General features: G+C 35.6%; 1 protein-coding gene and 1 pseudogene across 1 annotated transcript; both read right to left on the bottom strand.

Annotated features, from left to right (window-relative positions):
- Positions 1 to 4230: 4230 nt before the first annotated feature.
- LOC132608191 (pectinesterase inhibitor-like) lies at positions 4231 to 4822 on the bottom strand. The gene has a single exon (XM_060322257.1). It carries the CDS (start codon positions 4820 to 4822, stop codon positions 4307 to 4309), a length of 516 nt encoding a protein of 171 aa, XP_060178240.1. The 3' UTR covers positions 4231 to 4306.
- A 12302-nt stretch (positions 4823 to 17124) lies between these two features.
- LOC132605330 (L10-interacting MYB domain-containing protein-like) lies at positions 17125 to 18529 on the bottom strand (annotated as a pseudogene).
- Between the last annotated feature and the right edge of the window lie 238 nt (positions 18530 to 18767).

Genomic DNA, 18767 nt, shown 5'->3' with positions numbered 1-18767 from the left:
TGGAGTGTCTACCGAGGGTATGAGAGTACTCCGAGCAGCAGATGCTAAAGTTAATTGGTTGGTTGAGAGGCTTCCCAATTTTGTGAAAGAGGCAATTGAGGCAGCCATGGCACCCTACACTCAGGCGATCACAGATATTAGGGCGGAGCAGGACAAAACTATGGAGCATATTCACCACATTGATCGTCGGTTGGAGCAGATTGAGGGGGGCAGTGTAAGGTCAAGGAGGACATTCACGTATTACAGGTCCCCGACATTGAGCTCAGTACACCCATTCTACCTTCCGGTGCCTCCTTATTCTCCACTGGGCCCACATCGCCTGTCATGCCTTCGGGAAAAGGGGTGGTGGAGCCAACTGGGAAGGAAGAAGACACTGAGGAAAAAGAGGAAGAAGAGGAGGAAGAAAGTGATGAAGATTTTGATGAGGAGCTGGAGGTTGACCCAGTTGTTCAGAAGGCACGCACTTTCGCCCGGGCTGCTGGTATCACTGAGAATGAGATTGACACATATGTGGCGATGCAGCAGTCCCTAGAGGCAAGCAGGAAATCCAGGGGGGCATCTCGACCCCCGAGGGCTGGTGAGGCCAGTTCATCCACCGCTCCTCCAGCTGACACACCATTGCCCCCGTCTGTGGGGCCTGAGATACTGACACTCGGGCTGGAGGGTGATACTGCCCCGCTTCCATTGATCGTACCTCCGTTGGAGGTCCATCTTACTGATCAGTCGCCATCGGACGCCTGATGCGTCCATCGTGAGTTACTCATCCCTTGTACTACATTGTGATGCATTGGGGACACTGCATACTCCTTTTGTTGGGGGTAGGACAGCTCACGCTGCATATGTTTGTTTTTATTGTTTTAGGATAGCTCATGTTTAAGTTTGTGCACTTGTAGTTTGTCATTGCCAAGTATAATAGTGATGGTTGATCGGTTTATAAATTTATAAATTTTTCTTATTTTGTTTTCCCATCGTGGTTTTTAAATTTATAAATTTTTCTTATTTTGTTTTTCTATCGTATTTTGACCACACCCCTCCCAAAAATTCTTGCATATGTACTCAGAGGGGAGGAGCAACACTAACATGACTCATTTGGTGACACACAAATGTTTTGCAAGTCTAGAATGATGGGTTGAGAAGTAGTTAGAAGATAGCAAAGTAATCCATGTGCCATGTGTGTGAAAGGTTATTGTTCTAGTCTTGTGCATAATTGTGATCTAGAACTTGCCCGGAAAGTGTCTCAAGGCGAAATACTAAACTACACTTGTTTGAAAAAGGATATTAGGCTCTTTTTGGACCGCCACTAAACCTAAAAATTCCTACCCATTGCATTGATATCCTAGTTAACCCATTTTTGAGCCGTAACTTTGTTTTTCTTTTCTTTCATTACACCCTTGTGACAGGCCCCATTCCTTTTGCCCTTGTTTACCCACCTTTTTGCATCCTATCTCCCTAAGCAAATGGAATACGCTACAATTGGCTAAGCTCTTAAGTTTGGGGGTGTTAGCTAAAAAGAAATGTATATGTAGATATTTGTGTAGAGAAAGGTGTGAATAAAGGTTGTGATGTAAGAAATAAATGGAGAACTAGAGAAGAAATAATGATATTGGCAATTGGAGGCACGAATTGGCGGATAATGCTTAAATGCTGAAGAAGGAACGAATTAGGTGAAGGAAGCTTATTCGAAAATACTTAGGGAGACGTCAAGTCACTCTTACCCAAATTTCACCCTACCTTAACCCTGAACATTAACTATAACCCGCAAGTCCTAATTGATTTTGAACAAAGTGTGTTTATATTAGTGGAGAAATACTTAAAAGGCAAGCTTATGGCACCACATTTTTTTGTACTTGTACATTTTCTTTTCTGAGTGTGAGTGGTTCTCTCCTTACTCGTCTTTTGTCCCAGTTGCTATTCATGAATATGTGTGTGTGGGACTTTATTTGGTCTTATTGTGAGGGAATGTGGATTACTAGGCTCAATGAAAGAATCACTTCTTGACACCTCATTTGAAGCCGTTTCTTTTAAAAGATAGAATAACATTGTGTCATCAAGTGCATCAGTTGGTTAATGCTCGCCTATTGAGGAAAGGCACCATGTCTCGCAACAAGAGGGAGGGGAACTCATATTTTGAACAATTATGTTTTGGCTGATTGCGATCATCATTGTAGTACCTAGCAATTGGCATATATGGTAGTTCTATTTTAAATGCTTGAGGACAAGCAAAAGTATAAGTTTGGGGGTGTTGATGAGTCGTGAAATTACGGCTCATTTGACGCCAATTACTTAGTCTTTTATAAATCCCCAAGTGCTTTTGATGTCGTTTCTCGTGTTTTTGTGTCAATTTGTAGAATAACATGTGCCGGAAGCAACTTGAAGCAATTTGAAGCAAAACGAAGCAAAATGAAGCAAAAACCCAGCAGAACTGAACAATGGCACCACCTGCGAATCGCAGGTACCACATGCGAGTCGCAGGTGGTGCAGCACCTGTTGACAGAGAGGACCAAATAAGACCCCACATGTGACACCACATGCGACACCACCTACGAGACGCAGGTGTAACATGCAAATCGCGTCTGGTGTCGCGGATGCTGCTCAACAAATAACTGAAGATGCGACACCTGCGATGGTCTAGTGAAACCTGCGACTCGCGGGTTGAACATGCGACACTATGTGCGAATCGCACCCTATGCGCAGGGGCATTTTCGTCTGGAAATTGTTCCCGTTTTGGACATGCTATAAATATATTTGCTAGGGTTTTGGTTTAGATGATCCTACAGTTTTTGGCATAGACTCTTGTGGAGTCATTTACTGTTGGTTATTGAAGCATTTAAGAGATTTCTTTTGGCTTTGTCACCTTCTTCATCCAACACTTTTGTAAGATTTATGAATACATTTTACTTGATTGATTTACTTGTAATGAACATTAGTAGCTAATCTTTCAGCTAAGGTTGTGGGATCCAATGTGTTAGTTATGTGATTGGGTTTCATATTCATACTATATTTATATGCTAATGGTGTTTTCTATTAACTCTTCAAGCATCAATGTCTTGTGATGGTGTACAACATTATTTGTGCCTTAATACCATTACTTTGCTTGGAAAAGAAAGTAGAGGTTAGGAAAAGAGTTAATAGCAACAATGTGAGTCATTAAATCCATCTAATAGCTTGAGCTAGGAATAGGAAAGCTAGTTGAGGCTACATGGGTGCTCTCTTTTAAAACATCCTAGGGCTTGGAAAAGCTTAGGATGAAATTTGTTGATGTGGTTGGAAAACTTTTGGCAAGAATCGCGTGACCCTTGGCTTAGTGCTCCTAGGCATATAAATAAGTTGAATTGATACCCAAACGCATTGCTCTCCATTGGAACCACAACCTTAGTCCCATTTACCAATTATTTACATCCTATAACCATTCTCAGTTTTTAATGAACAAATAACAATCAAACTCCTATTATATTTCTTTCCCCTTTGAAATATTGACTAATAGTCGGGTGTTGCACTTATCGAGTATATTTCTTCATTGTATTCCCTGTGGGATCGACCCCGACTCATAGTTGGGTAAAATATATTGCATACGACCGTGTACACTTTCTCTTTGAGGAGTGGATCTGGACGTTATCATCCTACCCCTTCAATCCGCCCCTGCTTACAATTCGATGCCTCTTAGAATTTCAAATAAAAGTTGTTCAGTCGCTTCGGCATACTATCAAATAGCATAGGTGCATCAATTCATAATATCAACCAAAAAGAATCGTCATTATAGTTTGTTACTCGTGGCAATCGAAGAGAGAATATAAAAAAGTCTTCACTTTTGCGTAGTATAATAGAACGTGAAAGCATTTTTCTCCTTTGAATATCAATAAAGAGTGCTAATTTTCTAAGTTGAATGTGTAGGTGATAAAAAAACAGAACCTAATTTAATAGTCATTAAAACAATACTATAAATCTTCTTTTGGGAATTAATCTGGAATAAAGTATGACGGGAAGCCTTAACGTAATTAGCAAAGTTGTTGCCATGTGACCAGAAGGTCACGAGTTCGAGACGTGGAAACCGCCTCTAGCAAAAATGTTGAATAAGGCTGCATACAATAGATCTTTTTATATATCAATAAAGTTATATCAATAAACTCTGCTAATTGTACTAACAATCATTTTCCTATAAAATAAGAATATTATAATTAACATAAAGAATGAATATGGAGGTAAAGGGAAAAAAAGACAATAACTCGTAAAGTAAAATTTTAGAATAAACCATTATGTAGTCACGACAACATCTTATAAATGAGCATAGTAATGAAACTTCTTATTACTACTTTGGTGGTGGTATCAAACTCATTGTTAAATGAACAAAATCAGCAAAATTGTCATTTTCTGATTTTATTGGAGATTTTCTAACAGGTGGTTCAGTAAATGCTTCTTCACAAGTGACTGCACCATTTGTAGCACCAGCAGCACTAATCTTCAGCGAAAAATAGTCACTTGCATCAAAATATTTAATTGAATCTATAAGATCCTCGTTCGAACCATCATAATTGTCCTTACAAATTTGAAGGCATTCTTTGAGAACAGGTTCTTTTGTTTCCTTTAGTAGATTTACAATTTCATTGTAAATACTTGTTGCCTTTGCTAAACATTGTTGAAGCAGTATACGTATCAAACCTTTTTCATCAGCAGATGAGCTCTTAGGGTCCGCCCTAAGAGAGGTGGTACATACTTTAAAGTCTCTAGACTTTCGGCAAACATCGTCTATCAAATCTCCCGAAGAAAAAGTTATAAGAGATAGAGAGATAAAGAAAATCACTATCAACTTTCTCATGGAATACATCTTCTCATATATTTTCTGAGTCATAATAGGTGGTTCATATAGCATACAAATACAATATTGACATTTATTTCTTTGCCATTAATGTAAAAGATATGTAGATATTTTTAATTTATTTCTTATGCAATTAATGTAATAGATTATGGTAATAATATCTTACTTTTATGAATAGCAGTTTAAGTATATTTTAATTTAGGCATGCAAATAATCTATGATTCACCCCAAATATGGTTTCAATTCTTTTCCTTAATCTGACAGAGTAACTGATGCAATTGTGGAAAAGGGAGTGCAAGTTATGTAATTTATTAGCAAAGTTTATGGATACACTATCAATCAATCTCAGAAATTAATTAAATACATTTTGTTACTTCTATAGAACATATATGATCTTAATCAAATTGTTCAACAAGTCCTTAATGTTTAATGTTGGTATACCTAATTAAATCAACACACTAATTTTTCGTTGAGAATATTATATATAATGTCAAAGCAAATAATAAATAAAATCGCTAACTTATGATTTAATCCTATAAATAGAACGTCACGCAAAACATCATCCCATTGATAATCGGAAATATTTCAGAAATATACAAGTTGGTCACTTACATTGCAAAAAAATAGCCCAAAATATGTAAACATATACAAATATATACAGATACTTATACTAACATATACAAACATATATATACACACACACAAACAGAGAGAGAGAGAGAGAGAGAGGTTTGGGTCATTTTTTGTAAGAATTAAAAAAATGGGTCAATTTTGATAGCATTTTTGCCTCAATGAACATACAGTGTAATTTTCTCTTGATAATCCAATGTTATTTATAGATATAAAACTTATGATGGATCGGCAATTCTTCTTCTTTTGGAAGCGAGTAGATTTACCCAATTGTGTGTTCTCTTTGGAATTCAATATTTTTCAACCAAAAAAGCACAAGACCCTTCATAATGTCATTTAATCTTTTACCGTTTAAAAACATATTTCACTTCAAAGAAATTATTAGTTAATTATTTTTCTAATATTTAAGACATTTCTAATCAACTAATCTTACTTAATAAATTTTTCTTTATTTGAATTATCTAAGGACCTAACATATAATATCATGTCTAAACTAAATAAGATTTTACCACAAAAAATTCTCTTCTTATTTCGATTTCAAACCATGATTATTAGTGATAAAAATGTAAAATGCAATTTAGTGGCGGTAGAATCCAAGTGAGAATGACAACTCTAAAAAGACATATGAAAATAGGGTTCATATGTTCAACTTGAAATATTTTAAAGGTACACTATATGCTAAATCTAAGCTTAGAAATATTTTTGTTGGATCCACAGTTTATTTAACCATTAAAGTTTTACCTTCTCGTCAAGTTTCTCAATCATTAGGAGACTTTCTTCAAGTACAATCAGATCTCTCTATAACGATACCTGCATATATCAACATCTCTCTATAACAGCCAAGTTTTTTCAGAACCGATTTTTTATGTTATATTTTACTTCTGTATATTAGCATTTCACCTATAACAGCAACAACTAACTTTATAACTGATGTGTCGTGAAATTACGTGATATTCGATGCTAATTCCTTAAGCTTTTGTGACTCTTCAAGCACTTTTGTTGTTACTTTTTGTGTATTTATGTTGTTTTGTGGGATAAGATGCCCGGAGAGCAAAACGAAGCAAAACGGAGCAAAACGGAGCAAAACGGAGCAAAAATTGAACAAGAAGCACTTTCTGGCAGCACATGCATGCAACATGTAGAACATGCGAGCAGCACGTTGAACATGCTAGCAGCACTTGCTGCAGCATGTTCAACATGCGAGCCGCATGTTCAACATGCGAGCAACATGTGTTGACAGAGAAATTGGCACAACATGCTACGATTTTGGCACAACATGCGACTCGCATGTTGCACCTGCGACACGAGATGCGAGTAGCATGTTGTGCACGAGGGTATTTTTGCCCAGATTTTGTTCCCGTTTTTGGATTGAAATAAATACTCTTTTAGGGTTTGTAATAGACATCTTTGGCAGTTTTTCATCAAGCTTGAAGGCTAGGGTTTCACCTACACCATTGGAGGAGAGGATTGGAGCACCTTAATGAGATATTTCTTAAACCTTTCTTCAATTCCTTGCTTTGTATTGTATATCTAAGTGTGTAGTATTTATTTTCTTCACTTGAATCTTGTTTATGGAAATATTCTAGGATTAAAGTGTTGGATGAAACTCTTGTTTTGCTTATGTATTGAATGATTTTTATTCCTAATGAAGTGGGTTATTGTTTCTTTAATTAATCTCGTTCTTGAATGTTTTCAAAGGGATTAGCTAACCCTAGGACTCACCCATTTAATTTGATTTGAGCTCGAGAGAGGAAAGTCAATTTGGGAAAGATTAGTTAACAAGAATTTGGGTCATTAAACCCATCTAATAACTTGAGCTCGGAAGAGGATAGTTATTTGAGGTTAAATTGATTATGTTTAACATCACACTCTAAGGCTTGAGAAAGCTTAGAGAGAAATTCATTTATTTGGTTGAGCAATGAGATTTTAGAAATCATTATCTATTAACATAGACCCGCTCTTAGTTGTAAAATTGTAAAATACATTGGATCGTTACTTGAGTGTAATCTCCTATTATCCATGCTTGTGGCCATTGATCATTTTACTTTCTTTCTAGGTTAGTTTACATTTCCGCATTAGTTATAATTTTCTCCAAAAACCCAAAATATTATCTATCGTTTGGCTTTAGCTTAGTTGGTGAAAGTTCCTTACTTTCTTAATCGCCTAGCATATTGTTCCCTGTGGGATCGACCCCGACTCATAGTTGGGTAAATTATATTGCATACGACCGTGTACACTTTCTCTTTGAGGAGTGGATTTGGACGTTATCAAAAATGGCGCCGTTGCCGGGGAACAATTTGGCGTATTTGAGTTAGTTTGGGATTTTAGCTTACTTGCTTTGGTCCAAACTTGTGAATATTTGTGAAAATGTGTTTGTGATTTTTCTTTTTTGTGTTGTGTTTAGTTTTTATTTTATTTTTACTTTTGTCTTTATGGCATCTTGGAATGAAAATGGGTTTGATGGTTGCAATCCATATTTTGATGACCCATGTCCACATTGTGAAGGACCCCACTTTTGGCAAGATTGTGAAAATTTTCCCCGGAGAGAGATGTGTGCACCGTCTCAATTCTATGATGAGAATATTTGTAATATATGTGGTGGTCAAGGTGGACATTGGGGTGATTGTCCCAATTATTTTGCTTCCCCTCCCCCAAGTTGTTCTAACGAAAATGCTAGCTGTGCTTTTGAGTTTGATAGGGACAATGACATGACAAGTGAAGGACAAAGTGCCGGATATGAAGGCATCATGACAATGCTCCAAACATACTTAGATCGAGAAGCTAAAATGGAGGAAGAGCGAAACTTCGTCCAACAAACCATTTTAGAAAATGGAGATGCTATGAAAAGAACGAATGATTCATTTGAGGATGCCAATTCCTCAATTGTCATGGAAGTGTCTACTCCTCAAAATGAATTGGTTGAAGAAGAGATTTCAAATTTGAAAGATGAGCCTGAAAATTCTTGTGACCACAACGAAAGTTGTGAAATTGAAGAAAAGGTTCAACTTGAAGAAGAGCAAAATATTGATGAAGAAATCTCCAATTCTCAAAAAGATGAAGTTGAGGAAATTTTTAAAAGCATAATGGGGAGGAACAAAAACTATGGACAAGTCTTGACCAAATTGTGGGAAGAAGTTCAACATGGAGATGATGAAACTATCCAAAAGGTATATCTCACCATGGATGGATTTTTACAAGAGTTGGACGACTCTCACAATGAAGAAAAACTTGACAAGATGGAAATTTTGAGCCAAGATTGGCTAATGAATCAAGCTCAACAACTTGAAGCCTATGGGGATCACCGTGAAGGCATTTCACGGATGATGGAAGAATTTCTAAAAATACATGTTGAGCAAAGTCAAGAATTGGAGCTACTTGAAATTACTATCCAAAAATTGGAGGCCGAATTGAATGCAAAGATTGAGGCATGTGATGCTCAATATCAAAGGGCCATGGATTGTAGTTTTGAGTTGGTTTCCAATGAAGAAAAGGTCAAGATTGATTTTGATGAGCTAATGGTGAATTGCCAATCGACCAATCCAAAAATAATGCAAGATGCCGAGACTGAAGAAATGATACTAGAGTTGCATAGAAAAGTTCATGAAATGGTTTTTAGTTCATTTTTTGGTGAGGATGTCAAAAATGAAGCGAATTTGAAAATGGAGCGCCTTACCAACCATTTTTCAACATTATGCTTGGTTAGTGAAATGGAAGTTGAACTAACCAAGCCTATGGAGAATTTTGGAGACGAAGAAGAAAGCGTTTTCATTTTGAAGTTTGCTATGATAAGAAGACAAAATGGCATGCCTCACTTACGAGCCAAGAAGTGCAAGATGCGACACCCGAGAGTTGGCCTCTTTGCTTTACTACCACCGCCCCAGGAGTGTCATCATAATCTTGATTCAAAGTTGGGGCGTAAATTCATATCTTCCAAATGGAAGGAAAAGTGGTAAAGGTAACCGTCGTGCCGCGACATTAAATCAAGCGCTTGGTGGGAGGCAACCCATCGTTTTAAAAATTTTAAATCATTTTTGAAATTTTATTTTTTAGAATAGTTTAGTTTATGGTTTGTGACTAATCTGCAAAGTTCAGAATTTTTGGAGTTGTTTTGAGCATGTCGGATTTCCGGATAGCCCCCAAACCAGTAAAAGCTGCTGATTTTATTCTTCAGCTGTCATAACCTGCGAATCGCAGGTATGACCTGCGAGTCGCAGGTCAGGTCGCAAGTGGTGACAGAAAAAAAAAGTTACATCACCTGCGAATTGTAGGTCATGCCTGCGAGTCGCAGGTGCTGCTCGCAGGTACTGCCACTAATAAAAAAATAATAATTGCCCTCAAACTATTGTATGTTTTGTTTTGATTATGTGCAGTGAGGACACTGCAATGTTTGTAGTTGGGGGTGGCATGTGGTAGCACATTATATTTTGGTTATGCATAAATTGTGCCCTTGGGCTTTTGTCTTATATATGTATATTGTGTGCCCTTGCCGGGTTTGTTGTGTGACTGTTGGTGTGGCTGCAAATAAACGTTACAAATGGAACTTGCTCAAATTTCTAAAAATTTCGTTCGTCATGTTATGGATTAGTCACTTTTATTATTTTATTTTCTTTCTTAGCTTCTTTCATTAGTCTTGTAGTTTAGGTGTAGGTGCTCTTTTGAGGAAAAATGTGAAAACTCTTGGCTTGTTTGGTACTAATGGAGTTAGTCTCTTGCATATGAAATTGAAATGCGAATGCCCCTCCAAATTGTTTTGTGAAAGTTAAAAAGCAAGGTGCATAGGAAAGAATGATCTTTGTGACAACTTTTTGGCTCATTTGGTGACTCTTTACCTACTAGTTGTGTTACTTTGGATTATGAGATATTGCACTAGTTGATCCATCTAGACTGGTTCATATGCCATGTGTGGTGAGTGTTTGTTGAATAATTCTTGTGCTTACTTTTATCATCTAGAACTTGCCCGGTTAGTCGTTCAATGCTAATTTTGATTATGTTGGTTGGAGAGATGACCTTGAGCTATCTTTGTGATTTTTGAAAAAGCCTCTTTAGCCTTTCTAGCCTGCCATTGCATAAATAATATCACTAGTAACCCCACTTGAGCCTATGACCTTTTCTTTGATTGCCACATTACAAGCCTTTACTCTTTTTGATGAAAAGTCTCTCTTTTGAACCTTTCCCTCCTTGAACATGAAATTGTGAATTTGAGGCCAAAAGCCTAAGTTGGGGGTGTTAGTGTTGCTTGAGAGCGGTGAAGGTTGGTGTTGTGGAAAAGTCAAAAGAAAGGAAGAAAATTTGAAAAATACAAAAAGGTTGCAAACTTTTTGTGCAAAAAAAAAAGTTGGAATAATTGGGGAAACTAGTATGCAAAGGAAGGAGTGATGTTTTGAAAAGAAGAGGAAAGTGGACAAAAGGTATGTGTAGTGTTCAAGGAGGGCGTAGTCACTTGTATCTCAAATACTTAGCCTACCCTTCCCTAAGCCTACATTACAAGCTTAAAAAGTCCCTATGTGATCTCCAACCGAATGTTGTTGAGTTAGTGATGAACGAAAATAAGGGCAAGCTTATGGTGTGATATTTGTTAGCACTAGAACTTCTTTGTTGAGTGTGAGCGACTTTTGTGTATTTGTCCCTTGCATAGTTGCTGTGAATATAGTGATTTTGGGACTTTCTTTCTTGTGAGGGCATATGGATTACGATAGATTAGTGATGTTGAAAAATTCAAAGTTAAGTCAACTGAGCATATCTAGTAAGCTAGTGGTTTTTAGTCACTTATTGAGGCTTGAGTGTTGTTGCATGATGGTTTTAAATCTCTATTGCATTCTTGAAATTGTATTTTGAAATGAGGGAGTTATTTGGTTGAAGCTTCACATGCTTGTAGCCTAATTGTTGGTACCAACCAAAGTCATGTTTTTGTGCTTAAAGTGGATCCTCATTGAGATTTTTGTTTTGATTTGCTTGAGGACAAGCAAAGACTTTAAGTTGGGGGTATTGATGTGTCGTGAAATTACGGGATATTCGATGCTAATTCCTTAAGCTTTTGTGACTCTTCAAGCACTTTTGTTGTTACTTTTTGTGTATTTATGTTGTTTTGTAGGATAAGATGCCCGGAGAGCAAAACGAAGCAAAACGGAGCAAAAATTGAACAAGAAACACTTTCTGGCAGCACATGCTAGCAGCACATGCGTGCAGCATGTTGAACATGCGACCAGCATGTTCAACATGCGAGCCGCATGTTCAACATGCGAGCAGCATGTGTTGACAGAGAAATTGGCACAACATGCTATGATTTTGGCACAACATGCGACTCGCATGTTGCACCTGCGACACAAGATGGGAGTAGTATGTTGTGCACGAGGGTATTTTTGTCCAGATTTTGTTCCCGTTTTTGGATTGAAATAAATACTCTTTTAGGGTTTGTAATAGACATCTCGGGCAGTTTTTCATCAAGCTTGGAGGCTAGGGTTTCACCTACACCACTGGAGGAGAAGATTGGAGCACCTTAATGAGATATTTCTTAAACCTTTCTTCAATTCCTTGCTTTGTATTGTATATCTAAGTGTGTAGTATTTATTTTCTTCACTTGAATCTTGTTTATGGAAATATTCTAGGATTAAAGTGTTGGATGAAACTCTTGTTTTGCTTATGTATTGAATGATTTTTATTCCTAATGAAGTGGGTTATTGTTTCTTTAATTAATCTCGTTCTTGAATGTTTCCAAAGGGATTAGCTAACCCTAGGATTCACCCATTTAATTTGATTTGAGCTCGAGAGAGGAAAGTCAATTTGGGAAAGATTAGTTAACAAGAATTTGGGTCATTAAACCCATCTAATAAATTGAGCTCGGAAGAGGATAGTTACTTGAGGTTAAATTGATTGTGTTTAACATCACACTCTAAGGCTTGAGAAAGCTTAGAGTGAAATTCATTGATTTGGTTGAGAGACTTTCAATGAGACTTTAGAAATCATTGTCTATTAACATAGACCTGCTCTTAGTTGTAAAATTGTAAAATACATTGGATCGTTACTTGAGTGTAATCTCCTATTATCCATGCTTGTGGCCATTGATCATTTTACTCGCTTTCTAGGTTAGTTTACATTTCCGCATTAGTTATAATTTTCTCAAAAAATCCAAAATATTATCTATCGTTTGGCTTTAGCTTAGTTGGTGAAAGTTCCTTACTTTCTTAATCGCCTAGCATATTGTTCCCTGTGGGATCGACCCCGACTCATAGTTGGGTAAATTATATTGCATACGACCGTGTACACTTTCTCTTTGAGGAGTGGATTTGGACGTTATCAATAACAGTACGCTCTTTGTAAAATTACCTCCTATATAACAACTGTCTTTTTTTTTTTTGTTTGTTTTTGGTAATATAATAATTAACCATCTTTATAAAAATAGAATATTTATGATTAATAATAATAAGTATAGAGATTTTGACCAAATATTTGATCATTCAATACACTATTTATAACAAAAAAAATATCATATGAATATATATATTTTCATCATTAAACAACTTTCCTTCATTATACAAAGTGTGATTAAGCTTAGAATTTAAAAATTAAAAATGAAAATTAGATTTTATGCATATTTTTTGCCTAACAGTAAAATATTATTTAAATATCAATGCTGCTATAGGTGTATAATAGTCATTCTCTATAACAACTGAAAAATTTCGGACCCAACGATGCTGTTATAGAGAGGTTTGACTGTATTACACTCATAAATTCAAGCCTTTTTATTTGTTATTCTTGCTATTTTTTAATTATTTATTCTTCCAGCTATTTTTAATTACAATGTACAAAATGCCTAACTTTTAGTTCAGTGAAGAGAAACGTTCACTTTTTGTGAGTTAAAAACTGTCTCATATTCGCATGAATTGCAAATGACAATACTGGTAGGAAGCAAATAAAGCTTCCTGCGCGTGATGACAAGAACTATGTTGACTCAACCTATTACTCTATTAGTGCGTTTTATGAGACTTTCTCAAGATTCCTGGAATTTTTTCTGATGATTTGGAGAGTTAAAAAAGGAGTTTTTCTTTGACCACATTTTTAACAAATAGTTTTTTTTTTTTTTTTTTAAAGAAGTTGCTCGGACATGACAAATTTTGATGAATCAAAATACGTCACGTGAAAATTTTACATTAAAAAAAAAAAAGAAAATTGCTCTTTTGCAATTATTTTTTCTTTTCAAAACATCTCTCTCTTCATCTTCTTGGCCGCTCACTGTGCGTCGGTCATCGTTTGGTCTTCTTCCCTCCAACTCCACCATATCATCTTCCTTTCTGCAGCACAGCCATTGATCACTATAAGCACCGCCATTAAATCACCTAAAATCATACTTACAGAAACTCCAACATAACTCTATTGTGGGGGGTAACGTTGTGTCGAAACGTGCCGAACATCAAACCTAATACAATTCTACTAACTTCATCTAGTTCTTAAAGGAAGAGGTTATTTTGTATTTCTCTTGTATAATGCATAATACAATGTTTGCTCTCATTTTTGCCTTAAATTTCCTAATTGCAGGACCAATCATACTGCCTCATATTTATCTAATTTCATTAGATGTTAATCAACAATTGTTTAATTGCTTATCACTTACAAAATATTCAATTAAAGTGGTTCAAGATTTAGAAGCATGGATAGAGCCCGTTTGGATGGGCTTATAAGTTGGTCAAACCAACTTATAAGCTTTTTTTTTAGCTTATTTTAGTATTTGGGTACAAACTTAAAGTGCTTAAAATAAGCCATAAAGTGCTTAAAGTCAGCCATTTATGAGCCCGTTTGGATGGGCTTAAAAAAAGTGACTTTTATGTATAAAGTGCTTTTAGAACTTTTAAGTGATGAAAGTTATTTTTATAAATAAGCAGTTGGGTGTTTGGATAAAAGTGTTTATGCTGAAAATAAGTTGTTGATGTGTTTGGTAAATAAGTGCTGTTAAGCACTTATTTTCTGTCAAAATGACTGAAATACCCTTAAAGTTGTTAACACCATAAATAAGTTGATTTAAAAGATTTTTAAACTCTAAAGTTGATTCAAATCAAAAGTAATTTATATTTTAAAATCACTTCCACTATAAAATGTTTATTTAAGTTAATTTTTTATAAATACATGTTACTTAAAGGGGGTGCATGAGCTAAAAGAGACACTTATTTTGGAATGAAGGGAGTAGTATCTTCTTGATTTATTTCTTTATTGAAAATGTATTTATATTGATTTGTTGTTTCAAGAAAGAGTTGTGTATTAATTATGAGACTATTAATTAAACCATTCTTCTTCCTCCAACAGATATATCCTATGTTAACGGTGAAGAGTGGATTTTGCAAAGGAAAATAGTGGTTCCTGAATTATCAAAATGGAAGCTTGGTCATGCACTATATCATTGGCTAAATCTAGCAATCAAGAATGGCTTATTACCAATCTTAGACAAGGCTTCAAAACAGAACATTTCAGTAGACTTACAAGATTTAATGATACGTTTTGGCACTGATAACATTTTTGGACTTGCTCTAGGGAAAAATTTGAATATTCTCACCATTGAACTTCATGATGATAATTCAATTGCACTTGCAATGGATACAACTCTAAAATCAGTTTTCAAAAGATTGTTCTACCCCAACTTCATGTGAAAATTTATGAGATTTTTGTCCATTGGATCAGAAAAAAGTCTAAAGAAGAGCCTCCACATTTTGAACAATTACATAACTGAAGCACTAGATGAACGTGCAAGTAGAACAAAAACTTCTAATTCTAATAATGATGATCTATTATTGGCATTTATGAAAAAATCAGAAGCAAATGGACATTTTTTGCCTAGGACTGCTATAAAGAGCACAATTTTTTTAATAAGTTAGGATCAACATGACTTAAAAAAGGGTAATACAATTCATATTTCAAAGATGGAGAATTTGACACAAAATAAAAGTGCTAATATAACCGAAAGCACTCCACTATAAATACAAGAAGTGGAAATATTCATATAATACAAGCATCAAGCATTAGAAATGTCACTAGCAATCATATCACGAAACCCCATCCAATAGACATCATTTTGTTCTCCTACATCTTCGACATCTACATTGTTAGCTCTTGAAGTTGTGCCAATATCATTAGAATCAATCGATGGAATAAAGCTCTCATTCTCGGTTGTTCGGAATGCATCATCCACATTGCATTTCTTTCTAATATAATTGTGAATGGCCATAGTAGCAAGTACGATGTCCCTTTGTGTGTCAATGTGATAGTATGGAATGTCTCTCAAAATAGATAATCTTGCTTTCCAAACACCAAATGTGCGCTCTACTACATTTCTACAAGAAGAATGTAAATAGTTAAATTTCTCAATGGGTCCTCTTGGCTCTCGCAATTGTCGAGTTGCACCGCGGCGAAATTCAGCTAGGTGATATCTTACATTATTTCCTTTGTATGGAGCCATGTATCCTTTCATGTGTGAATATCCTGCATCAACTAGATAATATTTGTTTCCGCGTGGATGTGGAAAGTTGAGCTCTTCTCTACGAAGGGCCTCAGCAAATATACGACTATCGTGAGTTGCTCCTTCCCACCCAGCCCATTCAAATGTAAAACACATATTAAAATCAACAACGGCGAGAATATTCTGAGTCGGATAACCTTTACGTCCAATATATGGTACCTCTTGACCTTGCGGTAATCTAGCTTTAACATGTGTGCCATCAATTGCTCCAATACAATCCTACAAGAAGTGAATGTAAAATAAGAAACTTGGGATCCATTTTTTTCTCGTTGAATTCTAAGGGGCAAGAAACTATCATAAAGCTTTTGTTATATAAGGGTAGTAAAGATACAATGCAGAATAACAAATTATCATAAACGGGTTACTTACTTTAAAGAAAGAGAGATATTTTTGTTTACATGGCTTGTGAGCATCGCAACCATCATTATAATTTGGATGTGGTTGAATGATATCTCTTGCAAGCTTACAAACGACCTTTAAAACACTATGAAAGTGTCTATGAATTGTTTCTCCAGAATGTTGAAAGATATCTTGTATCATTCGATTTCCAACTCCATGTGCACAAGTCATCAAGAATATGCCTAACATTTCATGTATAGACATTCCACGAGTGGGTTTAAGCCCATATTTACCAGTTAGGTCATTGGATAGATCAATGAACACCACCTTCTTCATTCGGAAATTTTCATAACGAGTCTCATTTCCTCATAATACCTCTTGAATAAACTCATTTCCAGAGCGCATTGATGTACGACAAGGTTCTTTGCATAGGTAGTTTTCACAATACATCAAAATGTATTTACCTGTTATATGACATAAAGCCATCCGCTCCTTCTCATCTTGCTCTTTCCGAATCTCTTCTAGTTCTTGATCTTCGTCATCTAACAAATCACTTAAATGAGGAGATACCACATTGCTAATATCCCAACTCTCCATTTAACTGAAATGGAAATGACTCAAATTAGTAAAGAATGAAAGTTTTTCCAACAACCCAATTTCAAGATTTTTTAGAAACTCTATTGTTTCAATACACTCATATCTATCTTCGGAAAATCACATTGTAAATCTCAAATTACTATTCCATCAAAGAAAAACAACCACAGCAATACATAAAGTTCCCACATTCATTAAAGCCAACACAACAACAATAACTATAAGATCTAAGGATACAACCACAACGTCAACACAACATTAACAATACATAAAGTTTACACGTACAACCATAAGATTTAGGGATACAACCGCAATGTCTAAACAAGAAGCAATAAGTAAAGTTTACACGCACAACCATAATGTTCGAACATTAAACAATAAAAAAATTTAACCATAGCAACGCAATCAGCCATTTTCTCAAGGTGTAACTGATAGTTATACTCCAACCAAGATTTCCGAGCTTCATCAGTTTCCATCTTAAGAAACAGTTGACGTACATCCTTCTCAAGAAACATGTTGCAAACATAGTTGTACTTTCCACTCCCAGCAGGAATATCAGAAAAATTTGCCAACATATTCATACCCTTATCGATGACGGGATCATCTACCGAAGGGGATGTAGCAGTGCTTTTACTAGACATAAACTCCACTAGAGAGTGTATATCCTCTCTCATTGATGCCGCACTAGATTTTTCCTTATTTGTTTTAACTTGATTGCTAGTGCCCATATCATCAATTGAACCTCGTCTTTTAAGTGACGGCTTAGGAAACATAATAGAATCCATATTCTATATCATCACTTTCATCATTCCCTTCATCACTAGGATTGATAAAGTGTTCTTTGTCATAGCCACCAATATTATTTGTTCCTTCTTCATCAAGATCTACTCCAATGCCAGACATTTGTTCTTGATTCGCTGCACGTGCTCTTTCTCCAGTAGCAACAATATCAGAAAACAACGCATCATAGCGATACCATATAAGTGAAAGATCTATTTTCCTGAACTTATTGTATCGATCATCCTCCTGTAACAAAAAATTTAAAACTACTTTAAACTAACCAAGAAATTTAGCAATGAAAGAAAAAAGAAAGACATATAGAAAAATGTGAGAGATGTACCTTAATTTTTCGCTCCCACCAATCATCATCTGCCATAATTGTATTTTTCGTGGCATCCCATCCTAAACCTGTCTCCCCTCTCATCAACTTCTTAAAAAGAATCCAATCTTTTTCATGTTATCCCAATGATTTTTCATTTGTTTTTTTATCATAGTTTCTTCCCGTGGCTCTATTGAATTCTTCAGCAACATTATTCCATCCATCTCTATTTAAATGAGTGTGTGGTCTACGTCCTTGTCTAATCTCATTTTCACACAAATCTATAAATTTAATGTTGGCATCATCATCCCACTTAGCATTACTTCGTGCTTTATTAGTTTCCAGCATGATTGAATGTAAACAATCTGAAGAAAGGAGAAATAAACGTTCATGAACTCTGCAACATCATAATGTTGGCAGCCTAATAACTAAACACACAGCCACAATTCCCTAGTCACAGCTTTTTGTACACATACCAAAATAGAGAGATAATAAAGAAGAAGTGGAAGCATAAAAAATATTTGATTATTTGAATGTACCGAGAGTGGAAACAAAATTTTAAGTGTTTCTAAATACAACTTCAAGTCGGCCAATATGTGAAAAAATTGGGCAACAAAGAGCAATAGTAATAGAATAGACTAAAAGCAGCATCAATTAATTAATTAAATGAAGCCAAAAGCCAAAAGAAAAAGATATATTTAAGCCTAGAAAAAGTCATATTTAAGTCATATTCCAAGTCGCTTTCAACCTCAAACATCGTATCTCTTCACTCTAAGAGGAATGCAAAACGC

The sequence above is a fragment of the Lycium barbarum genome, chromosome 8, assembly GCF_019175385.1.
Source record: "Lycium barbarum isolate Lr01 chromosome 8, ASM1917538v2, whole genome shotgun sequence".
Classification (NCBI taxonomy): domain Eukaryota; kingdom Viridiplantae; phylum Streptophyta; class Magnoliopsida; order Solanales; family Solanaceae; genus Lycium; species Lycium barbarum.
Note: the sequence above shows the minus strand (reverse complement) of the source record. Positions and strands in the feature narration are given on the sequence as shown.

Excerpts from the sequence above, each read along its gene's own strand:
- LOC132608191 (XM_060322257.1), bottom strand. The coding sequence starts at position 4,822 with ATGTATTCCATGAGAAAGTTGATAGTGATTTTCTTTATCTCTCTATCT.